Consider the following 18,861-nt stretch of genomic DNA (forward strand, 5'->3'; position numbering starts at 1 on the left):
GTGTAACTATATGACAAATCATGGTACATTATAACTATAGGACACATCATGGTACAGTGTAACTATAGGACACACCATTGTACAGTGTAACTATAGGACACATAATTGTACAGTGTAATTAAAGGACACATCATGGTACAGTGTAACTATAGGACACATCATGGTACAGTGTAAATATATGACACATCATTGTACAGTGTAACTACAGGACACATCATTGTACAGTGTAACTATAGGACACATCATGGTACAGTGTAAATATATGACACATCATTGTACAGTGTAACTACAGGACACATCATTGTACAGTGTAACTATAGGACACATCATTGTACATAGGACACATCATGGTGCAGTGTACATATATCACACATCATTGTACAGAGTAACTATAGGACACCTCATGGTACAGTGTATCTATATGACACATCAATGTACAGTGTAACTATAGAACACATCATGGCACCGTGTAACTATAGGACACCTCATGGTACAGTGTATCTTTAGGACACATCATTGTACGGTGTAACTACAGGACACATCATTGTACAGTGTAACTACAGTACACATCATTGTACAGTATAACTATAGGACACATCATTGTACAGTATAACTATAGGACACATCACTGTACAGTGTAACTATAGGACACACCATTGTACAGTGTAACTTAAAACAACACTATAATCAACCAAGGCAGTTACATATTATAATAGAAATATTTGACATATGCTTTAACCTTGTCATACCAGTGTTCATTCGTTGACAGGAATTATTGTTTGTCACATGTGGAGGCCTTCATTACTGCTTGTTAACTGTCCAAAACAAACATTTTTTTACTACTTTTTTTTCATAGCACACAATTTTGTTGCTATGTTAGGACATCTACGCTTGCGCATTGAAATTAACCTGCACCAAGAAAGATATAGCTCCAATTAACTAATTATGTTTATAACAGAAATTGGTAAATATATTCAAGGGGAAATTTTTACTTTTGATGAGGCCAAAAATGACTCTTTTAATTAACGCCCCAATTCCTTTATCACATATATGACGGCATCATTGCAATAACTGTTACCAGTATATTTGCATGTTAACACTAAAACAGTGACAAACAACTGCCTGGTTTGTCGATATCAAGCCAAAACTAGGGATTGCAGAGGTCTATAAAACACAGTATAACAAAGCTGTATCTTTGTCTTGACTAGTATTGACTAAATACATATATATATATGACATCAATATATATTATTACTTCCTGACAGAGGTCAAACCTTTAAATTTCCAGCTGATCAACCAAGCTATTAGAACTGTTACCTTATGATTAAATATAAAATGAAAGTCATGATCACTGCCTGCCTCAGAGCAGGTCAACAAGTTAACACCATGGGGAAGGTGACAATATTTCAGATTGTACGTACAGTATTTCAAAATACCCTGTTTAACGAGTCAATACAAAATAACCTATATGAACTCATGCTGTTGACAATGGACCTGATTAGCAGAGTTTATATGATGTGTGTTGAACCCTTCCCTCATACAATAGTGCTAGGCAAAACATCCTACATCCAAACACCCAGCCTGATGACCTTTAAACAGGCTTGACTGTACGTTCATCCACTTAACCAGCCTATTCAGGACCGTTATCATGTCAGTCATACAGATGATACGCTGTACTTTTATTCTCACAAATCCAAATCCGAAATGAAATTAAAATTCTGGTTACACCCATATTGGGTGATGTTAGCATAAAGAATTATTACATATCTAGCCTTGTGCTAACTGTTTTTATGTCAAACACTAGAATATTACACAATAATAATTACACAAGATCCTGATCAGGTGATTGGTTGCTGAACACCATGTACATATCTCCGAATGCTGTGTTACAGGGGTGATCATAAAACAAACATTGAACATAAAATCAATAAACATTCAATCCATAATATCCCTAATGCATAGAAATTGTGAAATAATATTAATCAGCTGCCTATAGATCTGTTTCATATTTTTCTTTAGATGAGATCAATATTCTTCGGCAATATATATGTGATTAAATTGAATCCTTTATCATCCCAGGATTTGCCCTATATCCTAAATATTGGGTAAAGTCAACCATTATTAATGTCATTGGAACAGATATCACGAACGGAGTCCAATAATAGCACGACAATACATGAAACACTACGTAATGCTGTCACACAAAAGGTAAACCTACCTGTACAAATGAACAGGGCTAGACTTCCCTATCTTGTAGGCTGGCTCCATTTCTGGTCAGTTAGCACAAAAGTCAGGTGTTGTGAAAATTTCTATCAGCAAATTGTCTTTCTAATGAACACAAGCATGGCAAAATCCATTGTAACGTGTTTCAGGAAGTAGAATGTAACAGTGGGTCAGCCATGTTGTAAATTGTGACGCCAAACGGTTGTCAACCTAGTATTCCGTGTATAGACAAGGGAAAATTACCAACTAAATCCTACCGTTACACAATACAAGGGAAGATATGTCCACGTCAGATGACCGTTGTCCTCTGTTACGCATGGTCAGTTCTTCAGACACTAGAGCTGACCATTGTTAAATCTACCAGGTGGAATTTCCTTACACCAAATATATAGCTTTATAGCCAAACATGTATACACACACACACACTCGGCAGGCAGATCAGAGCGTGTGCACTCAAACACATTATACCATGACTGAGGGGGTTTGTCTAAGCGTTAAAAGCAGTAGATCAATACAGGCGGGTCAGCTGATCAACCCAGGTAAAATTTCCAGGTAGATGTTCAGGTGTTGATCACCGGTCCACAGGTATCCTGAGGTGTACCCTGCCGTACTGAGGACACTGGGAGGGTGGTGAACTTAATCAGGTGAGATAAACTGAGTGTTAATCTACTTCTTCACACATGTAATGTTGATAAAATTACTGTCACGCACAGCAGCAGTTACTTCAGCGTCACATTTGTTCAACAATCACCGTAAAATTTCCGTGACTAAAATCATTGACATTTCATTACTAATGTTTATCTTAGGTATAAATTACTATTTTATCGACCATTTTCATCATAATGCATTTCAAATATGTATTATTCATGATCAGTTTATTATTTTCAGGGTACTTCACTGGTAAGTATCAATAAATCCTGTTGATTATGAAGACATATAATGCAAAATACCAGTTGTAGTAAAAACAAGCAAATTCCTTGAAATTATATCCACCCCCCTTGCAAGGACATGTCATGGCAGTTACACCCCCACCCCCTCCCCCTTGCAAGGACATATCATGGCAGTTACACCCCCACCCCCTTGCAAGGACATATCATGGCAGTTACACCCCCACCCCCTTGCAAGGACATATCATGGCAGTTACACCCCCACCCCCTTGCAAGGACATATCATGGCAGTTACACCCCCACCCCCTTGCAAGGACATATCATGGCAGTTACACCCCCACCCCCTTGCAAGGACATATCATGGCAGTTACACCCCCACCCCCTTGCAAGGACATATCATGGCAGTTACACCCCCACCCCCTTGCAAGGACATATCATGGCAGTTACACCCCCACCCCCTTGCAAGGACATATCATGGCAGTTACACCCCCACCCCCTTGCAAGGACATATCATGGCAGTTACACCCCCACCCCCTTGNGTAATACTTCCCCCATCCTATCATTCTGCCTATGACATTTTAATCAGACATCCCATTTGAGGGAAGGGGGGGGGGGGAAGTGTTTCATCCTGGGACTCCAGTAAACATGCATTTCAATTTGCCACCCTCAATCAGTCCGGCCGGCTTAATAATGGGTATGGCGATGCATGTTAGATCTGTTGTTCATTCTCGTGGTGTTGTGTGGTCTACTGTTCAATAAGTTTGGTGTGTTGAGATACCAAATATAATGAATTATATATATACAATTGTCGAGACATGCATGCTCCACCAATTACATCGAACCTTCAGGTTGAAATTTAACCATTTTAGGGAAGTTATTGCATGGAAATACAATTAACCAATCAGAAGTAGGTACCTTCATTAAATTTGCATTAATATGCATGCATCATATTGAACTGAACTTATTAGATAACAATTTCACCACTGTAGACCATAATGGACACATCCATATCAATGCATGGTAGAGTCTACTAAAGTTACATAGGGTTGAAAGGATTAACCTTACATTTGTCAATGTGAATGCACACACCTCTGGTTAAAAATCAAGCCCTTTTTTAAGCGACTTTATTGTATAGATATTAACCAGAAAGGGGAAGCTTCATTATATAAACTATATCAAACTGAACTCAAACTTAGTCTATATAACACTTGCCAATAGGAATGTGCACATCAAATTCAGCTGAATCTAACCATACTTATAGGGGAATTATTGTGTAATATGAGAAACCAAGAGGGAGATGGATGTACCCAAAATTTAACTTTCACTTATCTTCAAAAGTAGCAGATTAAAACAATCCAAGCAATGAAGGCCGGATGACAAATTTCATATAACTGTATACACTGTAGCAACCAATATGACAGCAATAATTGGTGATAATACGGTCATATCATGATGGAGACGTTTATCCAATCAATTGCCATGTGATATTAGTTATTATGTAGCTTGCAGGCTTTAAAGTGACTCATTGGAGGCGCAGTAGTCTAGTGGTAGGACGCTGGGCTGGTGACCGAAGGGTTGCCGGTTTGAGTCCCTGCACTGCAATGTGTTGTATCTTTGAGAAACATACTTTATTCTGCTTGTTCCAATCTAGTCAGCTGTAAATGAGTACCTGGTTGAGCAGTGCTAGAACTGTAGATGCTAGCTGTGAGCGCCGAAATGGCAGTACCAGCTGTTTGCACCCCAGAGAGTTGAGAAAGATATTGGCTGGTCTCAAAGGCCCTATAACCACAGACAATAATTTGTGAACTGCTTTGAGACGACTTACATACTATAGGTTGTGTTAAAGCGGTACAGTACCGTATATAAGAACCAAGAATTATTATTATTATCAATGATTCATTATTAAAGTCGATAAGAATTAAGACCCGGGGGAACGTTAGAGGCAGAGTCGCCTATAGCTTTCACTGACTTCCTTTTATATTTCTATACAATAGAGTGTAATAAATTGTTAGAGCATTCACCGATTATTTGGTTGCCCCACTATAGCTATCTGTAAAGTGTTTTTCAGGGGTCAGCCTGACTAGCTCATTTCTATATATAAAAAAAGATGTCTTAGTTAAATCAAGTCATCATTCAATGAGGCTGCCCCTTTGTCTAGGAAAGTAGGTAACTGCTTACCAACTGTCAGGGTCAGTGACATCATATCTATATATATATGAATTGTATTGCATTGAGAACCCTTTGAGACAAGGTTTTTCCTGACATGTGATCTGAACACACAATGACCGTTTTCAGTGACGTAAACCAATTTGAGAGTCATAAAACATATGTAAACACTTATTTGCAACATCACCAGGAAATTTTAAATTTCAATCATGTCTGCCTTTTCCATTCTGCATTTTAAGATTCCAATTATTTGCAATAGACCTTTGGGTTCAAAGCATTACATGTATGACAACAGCTGATTTTGTAAGAATGATCTAGAAAAAAGCACCAATCATGCTGCAATGTTGAATTTGGCCATTGCCTAAGCCACTCACTCACTACCAACTATATTGATACTGTCTGTTTAAGAGGGTAATCTCATGATCATTCTCGGCCAATGAATGGTTTAATTTTGTTTAACGTCTTATTAACAGCTAAGGTCATTTAAGGATGTGCCTCCATGTGTTTAGTGTATGCATGCTTGTATGTGTTATATATATATGTAGGAGATAGAGTATGCTGTTGTTCAGTTGCCTCCTTGTGATAGCACGGATCTGATGCCAACTTTATAGTTCTACCTCACCGAAGTGCCATGCCAAAGGCACCCAGCACAGCTTTGATTCACCCGGTCACATTATACTGACAACAGGTGAACCAGTTGTTGCCATTCCTCTAAATGCTGAACGTTAAGCAGGGAATAACTCAGAGGACAGGATCCATAATTGGACAGCAATCAACATCTATAATCAGATGTATTATAAATACATAGAAATGGTGCAGGATGAGAGGTGTCTCAATTGAGTCTAATAAATTGAGTGTAATTCATACCTGTCGCACATATATAAAAGATATTGCATGTCAGTTCAATTATTATCCCTACATACCACCTGTATACCTTATTAAGTAAATCACTAAGTAAACTTAATGAAATATGGATTCCTAGTATTTATTAATATATAACACCCTTTTTCTTTTCATTGAAATGGTTAACTTCAAAGTTAAATATTCTCCTTACAGCAACTTTAAACATGTTTCATGTTTTTAAGATGCATTTAAATGATAGATGTTCACAAAAAAACTTTGAAATTATAATACATGTGCGTACATGTGCATATATACTTTGGAGACAGAAGAAGTCTGATGCGAGGACCCCATGGCGAGTTTTATTTGGACCGTTAGCAAGCATTCAGTCAACATTGTGGTTATCTTTCCTTTGGACTCTAGCTAGCATTCAGTCTATATATGGGGTTAACTTTCCTTTGGACCCTAGCTAGCATTCAGTCTATATATTGGGTTACCTTTCCTTTGGACCCTAGCTTGTATTCAATCAACGTTGGGGGTATCTTTCCTTTGGACTCTAGCTAGCATTCAGTCTATATATGGGGTTATCTTTCCTTTGGACTCTAGCTTGTATTCAGTCAACATTGTGGTTATCTTTCCTTTGGACTCTAGCAACTATTCAGTCTATATATGGGGTTAACTTTCCTTTGGACCCTAGCTAGCATTCAGTCTATATATTGGGTCATCTTTCCTTTGTACTCTAGCTAGCATTCAGTCTATATATTGGGTTATCTTTCCTTTGGACCCTATAGCTAGCATTCAGTCTATATATGGGGTTATCTTTCCTTTGGACCCTAGCTAGCATTCAGTCTATATATTGGGTCATCTTTCCTTCGTACTCTAGCTAGCTTTCAGTCTATATATGGGGTTATCTTTCCTTTGGACCCTAGCAAACATTCATTCTATATATTGGGTTATCTTTCCTTTGGACCCTATAGCTAGCATTCAACCTATATATGGGATTATCTTTCCTTTGGGCCCTAGCCAGCATTCAGTCTATATATTGGGTTATCTTTCCTTTGGACCCTATAGCTAGCCTTCAGTCTATATATGGGGTTATCTTTCCTTTGGACCCTAGCTAGCATTCAGTCTATATATTGGGTTATCTTTCCTTTGGACCCTAGTTAGCATTCAGTCTATATATTGGGTTATCTTTCCTTTGGACCCTAAAGCTAGCAATCAGTCAACATAAGGGGCTATCTTTCCTTTGGACCCTAGCAAGCATTCAGTCAACATAGGGGGTTATCTTTCCTTTGGACTCTAGCTAGCATTCAGTCTATATATTGGGTTATCTTTCCTTTGGACCCTGGCTAGCATTCAGTCTATATATGGGGCTAACTTTCCTTTGGACCCTAGCTAGCATTCAGTCTATATATAGGGTTATCTTTCCTTTGGACCCTAGCTAGCATTCAGTCTATACATTGGGTTATCTTTCCTTTGGACCCAGGCTAGCATTCAGTCTATATATGGGGCTAACTTTCCTTTGGACCCTAGCTAGCATTCAGTCTATATATTGGGTTATCTTTCCTTTGGACCCTATAGCTAGCATTCAGTCAACATAAGGGGCTATCTTTCCTTTGGATTCTAGCAAGCATTCAGTCAACATAAGGGGTTATCTTTCCTTTGGACTCGAGCTAGCATTCAGTCAAAATTGAGGTTATCTTTCCTTTACACCCTAAGTCTTGAATTAACATGTATATTAGGCTATCTTTCCTTTTTTTAATTTAATCCCTAGAATTAAGTTGACACATGCATGGGGTTACATTCTTTTTGTCACTGTTTTTGGTTTTTCACATATAAAATAACCAGGGTTGCATTCAAGTTTTGTATAAATAGAGAAGTGATATAGAATCTTGAAATAAAAGGAGTCCACATGTAGAGTACATATTAGTGTGGTAAACATAATTACATGATGACAAGAAATACAATATATTGTACCAAGCTTATGCTTACCATATTATGTTTACCATTGTATGAGAATATAGATTTCTCATCAAAAACTCATGTCTATCAATGGAAAATCTATTTCAACACAGCCTCCATAGTTCTCAATAAGAAATGTATTTGCTGAAGCTGACTGAAATTATGGGTCCTGGCATATGGCATTGCAGCTAAGCTAATGAAGTACCTGGTAGACTGAAACTGGCACAAGATAACTAATATAAAGGCTGGGCAGTGCAGGGGTATAAACCTCTACAGAACTACATGTGTAAATAGCAAGCTATCGATCTTTTATTTCTACCGGCTCCAAGTCATTCTATATTTCATTAGTCTACACAAATGCCCCTTTTAGTCCACATCTAAAGAGATTCAGCCAAAAGCAAATAGTTGTTTTTTACCAATTCAACATTAAATCTTCATTCTGTCTCCATCACCGATTGTAACCAAACAAGAAGTTAAAGAAGATCAGACTGGCCTCTTCTAACAGACAAATGATATGTACAGATATGGGAATAACTTTTGGTACATATATAACCAGGGCAGTGACTTGATTCTATGGACAAATATGATATAACTTTTGGTACATATATAAACAGGGCAGTGACTTGATTCTATGGACAGATATGATATAACTTTTGGGACATATATAACCAGGGCAGTGACTTGATTCTATGGACAGATAAGATATAACTTTTGGTACATATATAACCAGGGCACTGACTTGATTCTATGGACAGATATGATATAACTTTTGGGACATATATAACCAGGGCTGTGACTTGATTCTATGGACTGATATGATATAACTTTTGGTACATGTATAACCAGGGCTGTGACTTGATGCTATGGACAGATATGATATAACTTTTGGTACATGTGTAACCAGGGCAGTGACTTGATTCTATGGACAAATATGATATAACTTTTGGGACATATATAACCAGGGCTGTGACTTGATTCTATGGACAGATATGATATAACTTTTGGTACATGTATAACCAGGGCAGTGACTTGATTCTATGGACAAATATGATATAACTTTTGGTACATATATAACCAGGGCAGTGACTTGATTCTATTGACAGAAATGATATAACTTTTGATACATGTATAACCAAGGTTGTGACTTGATTCTATTGACAGAAATGATATAACTTTTGGTACATAATATAACCCGGGTTGTGACTTGATTCTGTTGACAGATATGATATAACTTTTGGTACATGTGTAACCAGGGCAGTGACTTGATTCTATTGACAGAAATGATATAACTTTTGATACATATATAACCAGGGCAGTGACTCGATTCTATGGACAGATATGATATAACTTTTGGTACATATATAACCAAGGTTGTGACTTGATTCTATTGACAGAAATGATATAACTTTTGGTACATGTATAACCAAGGTTGTGACTTGATTCTATGGACAAATATGTTATAACTTTTGGTACATATATAACCCGGGTTATGACTTGATGCTATGGACAGATATGATATAACTTTTGGTACATGTATAACCAAGGTTGTGACTTGATTCTATGGACAAATATGTTATAACTTTTGGTACATATATAACCCGGGTTATGACTTGATGCTATGGACAGATATGATATAACTTTTGGTACATGTATAACCAGGGCTGTGACTTGATTCTATTGACAGATATGATATAACTTTTGGTACATATAAAACCAGGGCAGTGACTCGATTCTATGGACAGATATCGGAATAACTTTTGGTACATAATATAACCCAGGTTGTGACTCGATTCTATGGACAGATATGATAAAACTTTTGGTACATGTATAACCTGGGCTGTGACTTGATTCTATTGACAGATATGATATAACTTTTGGTACATGTATAACCAGGGTTGTGACTTGATTCTATTGACAGATATGATATAACTTTTGGTACATATATAACCGGGGTTGTGACTTGATTCTGTTGACAGATATGATATAACTTTTGGTACATATATAACCAAGGTCATGACTTGATTCTATGGACAGATATGATATAACTTTTGGTACATGTATAACCAGGGCTGTGACTTGATTCTATTGACAGATATGATATAACTTTTGGTACATGTATAACCAGGGCTGTGACTTGATTCTATGGACAGATATGATATAACTTTTGGTACATGTATAACCAGGGTTGTGACTTGATTCTGTTGACAGATATGATATAACTTTTGGTACATAAATGTTTAACCAAGGTTGTGACTTGATTCTATTGACAGATATGATATAACTTTTGGTACATGTATAACCTAAGGGCTGTGACTTGATTCTATTGACAGATATGATATAACTTTTGGTACATGTATAACCAGGGCTGTGACTTGATTCTATGGACAGATATGATATAACTTTTGGTACATGTATAACCAGGGTTGTGACTTGATTCTATTGACAGATATGATATAACTTTTGGTACATGTATAACCAGGGCTGTGACTTGATTCTATGGACAGATATAACTTTTGGTACATATATAACCAGGGCAGTGACTTGATTCTATGGACAGATATATGATATAACTTTTGGTACATATATAACCAGGGCTGTGACTTGATTCTATGGACAGATATGATATAACTTTTGGTACATCGATGTATAACCAAGGTTGTGACTTGATTCTATGGACAGATATGGGAATAGCTTTTGGTACATTAATATAACCACTGGGTCATGACTCAATTCTAACAGATATTTGCATGGGCACAATTTCTAGTTCTGACAGTCGTGAGAGTGTGATTTCCGACAGTGACAGCCATAAGTGTGATTTCTGATGCATATATAACCACAGTTTAACTCCAAATCTGAAAGCCATGAGCGTAATATAAATTTCCAACACTAACAGCTACATTGTATGAGTGTGATTATTTATATTGTGTCTAATTTCTAATTCTGACAGCCATGGCGTAATCACCGTATGATTTTTAATACTCAAACAGCATTTATGGGTGTGCATGATTTGAATCACTGACAACTATGGGTTTGCTTTCTGATACTGACAGCAATGGGCATGACTTCTTACATGGATAACTATGGGTTTGCTTTCTGATATAGTCACCTGACCAATAGGCATAATTTTCAGACAGACAACTATAAGTATGCTTTCCAAAATTGACGGCTACATGTATATATCATATGGGTATTACCTTTCAATAGTGACAGCTATATCATATGGGTATACCTTTCAATAGTGACAGCTATGGGTGTGTTTCTAAACATTTTCTTCAGGTAAATTGGTAAGTATATGGGTTGTGAAAAGATAAAAAAATATGTATACGTGATGTTTCGATAATTATGACGTTTCGATAATTATGACGTTTCAATAATTATGACGTTTCGATAATTATGACGTTTCGATGATGACTATCGAACGTCACGTATAAACACTTTTTGGTTGTACTACAGTTGTGGAATCGCACAACGTTACACGATGTGCGGAGGGCGCACGGTATGTGAACCATAAAAACAAATCTGTGTATACTTTCCTGAATTTAGAAATGGTGTTTTCAGTGTTTTTTTAACGACCTTAATCGACATGTACAATTATAACACAGTTCCTGTTTACAGGTAAACATACCATGTAGCTACTTTGTACATGAACCTCGACCCTACTTGTCCCCGCCCAGGGCACTTACGTAACTCATCGGGTGTAAAACTCCAGGTGAAGAGGATCTATAAGCCAAACCGAATACAAATAACAAATACTAAACGTCCAGTTGTGTTTTCATAATGGTCATACGGTATCACACATCAGCTATATGTGTCAGGCACGTGCACAGGCCAGGTAAAACTCTGGTCACTCATCAAAATGTTATATTCCTGTTCTGTTACCTAGGAGCCAAACCCATTCTTGACAGTCTAACAGTCACTGTAATACTGTGTAACACGCATTGGAAACTTGTACATAATCTTAATTATTGTGATGAGAAATCACAGTAATATATACAGCGTACATGTACATCATTGCATATGAGCCTTCCATATTTATTTTATTTCGTAATATTGATCAACAAATTGTAAATAATCACACAGTTGTGCAGAGAGAAGCGCACAATGGGGCGAACGATTGTTAAATCGCACAGTTGTGCGCACCATGTGTGGACGATGTGCGGACGGTGTTTGAACGATGTATGCACGGTGTGCGCACACTAGTTTTGGTGCGTTGTGCGGTCACACAACTGTACATGAATCTTTTCTCAAGCTATATGGGTTTGCTTTCCAATACTGACAGCCTTAGACATGATTTCTAGCACTGACAACTATATATAGGGGTGTGCTTTCTGATAGTGACAACATGATGGATATGCTTTCCAATAATGACAGTAGAGGGTGCGATTTCAGATACTGGCCACCATAGGGAATTGAATATCTCATTTATGGGCATGATTTTATAATATTGCTTCATGTCTGTAAACAGTTGTTATTGGATCTTAAGCGTATTTCTTTGCTTGAAACTTTCTGGAAACAGGTAAACTTAACACTAACAAAGAGCTATATAATGTTGAATAAACACCCCTCAGCTTTGTACACCAACGATGATTAATTTAGCTCCTATTGTACACCAGCTTGTAGTAGGTACTATATAGCTGGGTATTTTCTTATTGAAAGTCTTTGTTATATACATATATATTTAAAGATTAAAAAATGCCTGTCTATACACGAACATAACGAATGTCTTTGTAATGGAAAATCACTCTCCCTCTATAACAATTAGTTGTGATGGTGAATCCAATATACCGTGCCATCATATCAAGGGTGCATGAAATATGTGATCATCATCACTTAGTACATAATATCCTAGTTACACTGAATAAAATGGTGGCAAAATGTCGACTGTTTAAGAATCATAAAGTGTATAAGCTGTCGTTTCCTTATAGGTAGGTGAACTGCAAAACAGTTCATCATGAGACTCTAATATATACAATTAATACAATTAGTATATACATTAATCATTACAATTTTGAGGAATTCACAGGAACTACCTTATCAGGCGCTAACTACTAGTCCTATGCCACCTGGCTAATATCTCCCTATGTGTGTATGCCTGCGTGTATGCTGGACATGTGATGTGTTCTGTTTGTAGTGGGACAGTGCTTCAAACAGCATTCTTTGTAGTGCCACCTTACTTGAATGCTACTGCACAGATACCTCAACATCTAACCCCGACCAATTTATACTCCACCTGGGTTGTTGGAGTTGTGTGGACAGTAGAAAAACACTATCTCTGAATATCCATGCGTGTGACGACTAAGGAGATTGAACCCCTTCCATCCGGGTGAAAGGCCAGAGTGTTTAACCACTCCATCAATCCACAAATAATGCCATATATATAAAGTGTATAGTACAAAGTAAAACATGTACAGGTACCAGCAATGTGTAAACACATAGGGTCAGAATGGAGGGTATGTCCAGAAAATGGGGTGCTTATATAGGATTTCAATAATAATTGCCCAAAAGGGGGACCCAAAAAAGGAAAGGACCACTTTTAAGGGCAAGGACACTAATTACACAGAATATGGTAGTTAGGAAAGGAGCACTTTTAAGTGCTAGACACTAATTACACAGAATATGGTAGTAATTGTATGTGGCGTATACTGGAGATAAATGGTTTACTATGCCCCTGTGTGATTCTATGGAGGGTAGACAGGTTAACAATAATACATTCTCTTAAATATGAATATTGAATCAGCTTCCAAAGTGATCTGGATTGAATGTATATAATGTAGCAATACATGTCTGATCAGGGACTGAAGGCAGGTATTTAATGGATGAAAGACTTAGGTGTATATTATACAGTGGTACAATATAGGCTATATTACCTCTACCAGTACTATAGTGGAACCATTAAATATTCCCACAATAACTACACACTCGTAACTTAATAAACAGTCCATTTCCATCAACCGTTAAAACATTAACACTGATCACCATACTCATAAATAAAGATTTTCATATATTTCAAATCAGAAACATCTCAGAATGCATATATGTAAAACACCTTTATGGAATAAGCAATTAAGAAAACTAACTCATTCACCCCTGAAGACACATTTTAACTCTTCCAATTCAAAGGTTGGAATAGTTCATTATGTTTTTCAGAGGTAAGTATATCCCACAAGATTCATGACTATGAGAGCTCAGCAGCAGGATCAGGTAAAGGGAAGTAACTCTAACAAGATTGGATAAGCTAGTACATGTTCAACATACCTGGTACATTAATTTCGAGGCAATCATGTTACCAACAATCCTGTAAGTGAATTCAATCAGAAAGTACAACCTTGTAAAATTTAAAGTCATCTCAAAGAATCAGAGAGGAGACATCGTACCACACAGCAGCACTCCTTGGAGAAGATGAATCAGCATTTTATACCTTTTGTTCTGAAAACATTTCATCTAATAAAATCATTCTTTAAAACACTTTTATAGGCTATATAAGTTATAGGTATTGGTTTTTCAAACTTAAATTACATTGAGTCTATAAATATTATTCTTTTCAAATTACCTCCATAAAACCTAGACCTACCTGGGAGGTTCACCTGCATACATTTTGGGTATCTCAAATTGTTTCCTCCTAAATCCACAGGTGTGTTTATATCAAGCTTGTAGATCCTTCCACACAAATGCACTCATCACATTCAATATCTATGATCCTTGCCACAAGGACATTCAACAACAAACAATAATGTATATATCCAAAAAGGAAGAAATATTATACAATTCCTACAAACTTCACAGAACTTAAAACCTCTATCAATTACCAGGCTGTACTCTACTGGTGCTATTGTATAAAGTACAATAAGCCGAATATGTCACCCAGTAGGTATTGATATGTATACACCTAATGCCCATTATATCAACAAGAAAGGTTTCTACACCAAAGATTAAAACCCTGAGACTATTTCTTTATTTGGTCTGGCCCTACTGATAATCCCTAACGCATTAAGGTTCAACTTTCTACCTTTATTTCCATTCATTTGCCTGTTAGTACTGGTGTTATCCATTAATCTGACATTTATAGGCAAACACTGATCAACCTGAATTGCTACAGACTATATGGTGCTCAGGTTACACTATTCTGAAATGAGATAACACAACATGGTTTCCATAAAAAGGCAATATGAACAACATAAACTTTTGTCCATCATTAAATCAGTTGAAAAAGATAATGATATGTCTTTTAGTAAACAACTTTTCAAATACACTGTTTCAGAGTTATACATATATAAATATGAATGTGTGTAGCTTAACAGATCTAATGTACTTGTAGAATTAGACTGACTAAACTGTCTAAAGAAAATCCAACATGAAAAAAATCCATCTGGTGTTATTGATCTGTAAGAAATTGACTTCCCTTAATTATCCTAATTCTTATGAAAAGTATTGATATCAATTTCCATCTATCAGGTATAATTGATCAGTATGAAATTGATTTCGCTGAATTATCTTATTTTTTTATGAAAATGATTGCAATCAATTTCCCTCCATCAGGTATAATTGATCAGTATGAAATTGATTTCGCTGAATTATCTTATTTTTTATGAAAATGATTGAAATCAATTTCCCTCCATCAGGTATAATTGATCAGTATGAAATTGACTACCCTTAATTTTCTTTTTCATTTTTAATGTAAAGTACTGAAATCAATTTCTAATAGGCATCTAATTACTGGTAGCTGTACACAGCACTGACATGTAACAACAATACATGTACTCAATACATAATTAACCATGTTTATTATCAGTGCAAATACCACATCAACAGCCTGTTGGGACCCAGGTGTACATACAAGTCATTAGAATAAATACGGTACAGTTATAGACAAAACTACAGGTCTAGTCATTAGGACCTATTGATTATAGGATCAATAGCATCTCACTCTTTACATACGTATTATCTAGGACAAATAAAGTATTTCCAAAACATAATTACTTATGTTGATATCTATTATCGCCAGTACTATATTACTGAGGTAATTCACTTTATTTTGAAGTAATTGTTTAACTGGGACAATCAACAGTTTAAAAGTTTCCTGTATCAAGCAAGCATATGTGTATTGGGTATCGCGGTATACCTAGGATATTCAAGTTAATCAGCTTGATACTTCAAAAGTGTACAGAAAGAATTGGGTTTAGGAATTATTCAGGGCTTATAGCCATTGAATTAGTTGATGTATTTATAACTGTACGTTTATGCCAAGTGTTACAGTTGAGGGATTGCACAACGTTTCACAATGTGCGGTGTGCGCACAATGTGCGAACGATAAAAAATTGGACGATCATTGCTTGCGCACATTTGTGCGGACGATCAAAGAACGTTGTGCGATAACAATCGTGGTTGGTGTAAATTGAGGAATGGCTTAACAATATATATGGTTTGCTGTTTAGACATATAAACTTGATGTTTTTAGTATGTTTCCTTCCCTATTCTAGCTTCATCGACAAGCTTATCTTTCTGTCTATACTTTAGAAATGGCAGCCTCGGCAACACAGGTAAACATAGCCATTTCGTACCTGGACCGTAGTTTTCCCCCACTTGGGGCACTTACGTAACACACCAAGGTGTGAAAACCAGGTGAAGGGGAGCTTTAGATTAAAACGAATGCAAATAACAAATACTAAACGTCCAGTTGTGTTTTCATAACGGTATATGGTATCACATATCAGCTCTACCCATTAGGCACAGGCCAGTTAAAACTCTGGTCACTCATCAAATTGTTATTTACCTGTTCTGATACCTAGTTAGGAGCCAAATCTATTCTTGACAGTGTAACGGTCACTGTAATACTGTGTTACATGCATTGTAAATTGTACGTAATGTTAATTATTGTGATGCGAAATTACAATAATAAATACAGTGTAAATTATTGTATACTAGTACGAACCTTCCATATTTTTTCCATTCCATAATATTGATCAACAAATTGTACCAAATCGCCCAATTATTGCTCAAACCATTTCTGGATAACTACTGGATTTGGTTGGGTGCAATTCCAGGTAAGTGTTATAACTGCACTTAAATCTCTTTTATTCTGGCTCACTTGAACCTTTAAACAGCTTATTTATCATAGAGTATAACACGTAGGGGTCAGGTACAGGTTTGTTCATGTTTTAACATTAACACCAAGGTAACAATGAGTGTGGTGAGAATGTAGGCCATCATGCACTACATGATGTACCAGCTAATCTCTACAGCTGTACAAGTACATACATATAATGTATAGGTTTGTAGTCTCACAGATACTCCCAACATTTAGGTGTGCCACAAGTGTCAGCAAAAAATAATACCTATATGGATAATAAATTTTAAATATTTTATTTAACAAATTTACTTAAGTGAGAAATAATGGATAAATAGGTCATCATTTGGACTCTGATGAACTTATATATCCTGGTGGTTTTGTTTGTTAGTAATTACCAGGGATTTCAAAAACATTTAAAGTTGCTTAAACTGTGTCCAACAAAAAGTAGGCTGTTAGTTTCAGGACATTTTCATAGTACAAGCGTGCCATTACCCTTCTTTATTTTTTTTCATGAAAGTAGCTAGTGAAAAATCTGTAGTAGAACTATGTAGTGGGAGGGTATTTTTACAAATGAAACCCTTGAATTACACAATAAAAAATGGCACTGTAACCATTCCTATTGTACCAATAAAAACTACCATAGAATACATTCTTTCAAAATGTTATACCACTTTATCAATATTCAAGAAAATTCAACTTGGGAGCACGACACAGTTCTTTCATGTATCTGCCATGGCAGGAAATAGTCAATATATGAGTTGTTGTTTGAGGGGAAAAAATCCAAATAATGATACCCCTGCACTCATAACTTAATTAATTAATTACCCCAGCCCATTACCTTTTCAGATTTTCATAGTTAGATTGCGAAATGTTTGTACCTATGGAATGAATTGATGGTAGATTTAGTACCAGTTACTGCCTATTACCGAAACAGTAATTGAATTGGTATCAGAAGGTTACATGAAAGAATTGCATAATAACCCTATCTTAATTAGAAATGTCTCCTGATCCAGTACATAGAACTACATCCAAGGTCACATTAAACCACAATCGGGAATACTTTATGTGATCATAATTCAAAATTACACAATTTTACGGTGTACATATGCATTATCATTAATAAATGGCATGAAGAGGTTTACATTGGAGGACTTGGTAATCATTTTAAGGCCTATTATACCCAAACAAGAATTCCACAGGAGTAGATGTGTCGCCTGCTCAGCGCTTTTAGTGAGAAAATTGTTTCGAATTGAGTTATCACGAAACAAGCAAATTTTAACGTCAAACAACGATGAACAGTGTGATACGCCAAATCGCAAAAAGTTGAAACTCAACAGAAAAACCTGTAATATATGATGAACATTATTGCTTCTAGCATTACAGTACAAAATTACCACACAATGCTTGTTTTGTCAATAAAAGGGGCATAACTCCACCAAAAAATGAACTCAACTTAAAGAGAACTAAATAAAAATATTGCACGAAAACCTTGTTTTGGACGATCCAACCAATGCATAATTCAGATATTTTTATCCATTTTTTAACATAAATGTTCTAGGATGAAATTCATCCTTATAAAAATACACCATTGACTTTTTAAAGCAGTTTTCAACCGAAATCTGTAAGAACCTTAAAAACTGTAGAAAGTGTACTCTCTAGCCCTACTTCTATAAAGACTGTAGAAAGTGTACTCTCTCGCCCTACTTCTATAAAAAC

The 18,861-nt window shown here is 36.2% G+C and overlaps 1 protein-coding gene and 1 long non-coding RNA gene across 7 annotated transcripts in view; one reads left to right on the top strand and one right to left on the bottom strand.

The window, feature by feature from the left end:
• The window catches only part of LOC110452575 (tubby-related protein 3-like), a 74,691-nt gene that overhangs the window by 38,740 nt on the left and 17,090 nt on the right, over positions 1 to 18,861 (bottom strand). Inside the window, exon 1 of one of the 5 annotated variants that reach the window (XM_021501186.1) lies at positions 14,650 to 15,205. The exons of 2 other annotated variants lie outside the window; for them this stretch is intronic. In XM_021501186.1, the coding sequence (XP_021356861.1) occupies positions 14,650 to 14,672 (23 nt within the window). In that variant the 5' untranslated portion in view covers positions 14,673 to 15,205. Of the gene's footprint in view, positions 1 to 2,218; positions 2,683 to 14,649; positions 15,206 to 18,861 lie in introns of those variants that run through there. 2 more of the 5 variants (XM_021501185.1, XM_021501190.1) reach the window with 2 other exon arrangements.
• Positions 2,776 to 18,861, top strand: part of LOC110452576 — a 30,522-nt gene continuing 14,436 nt past the window's right edge. For both annotated transcript variants that reach the window (XR_002463205.1, XR_002463204.1), the window contains exons 1-2: positions 2,776 to 2,867; positions 3,112 to 3,123. This is a non-coding gene — a long non-coding RNA (uncharacterized LOC110452576). The remainder of the gene's footprint in view (positions 2,868 to 3,111; positions 3,124 to 18,861) is intronic.

This window comes from Mizuhopecten yessoensis, unplaced genomic scaffold (assembly GCF_002113885.1).
Source record: "Mizuhopecten yessoensis strain PY_sf001 unplaced genomic scaffold, ASM211388v2 scaffold6727, whole genome shotgun sequence".
NCBI lineage: Eukaryota > Metazoa > Mollusca > Bivalvia > Pectinida > Pectinidae > Mizuhopecten > Mizuhopecten yessoensis.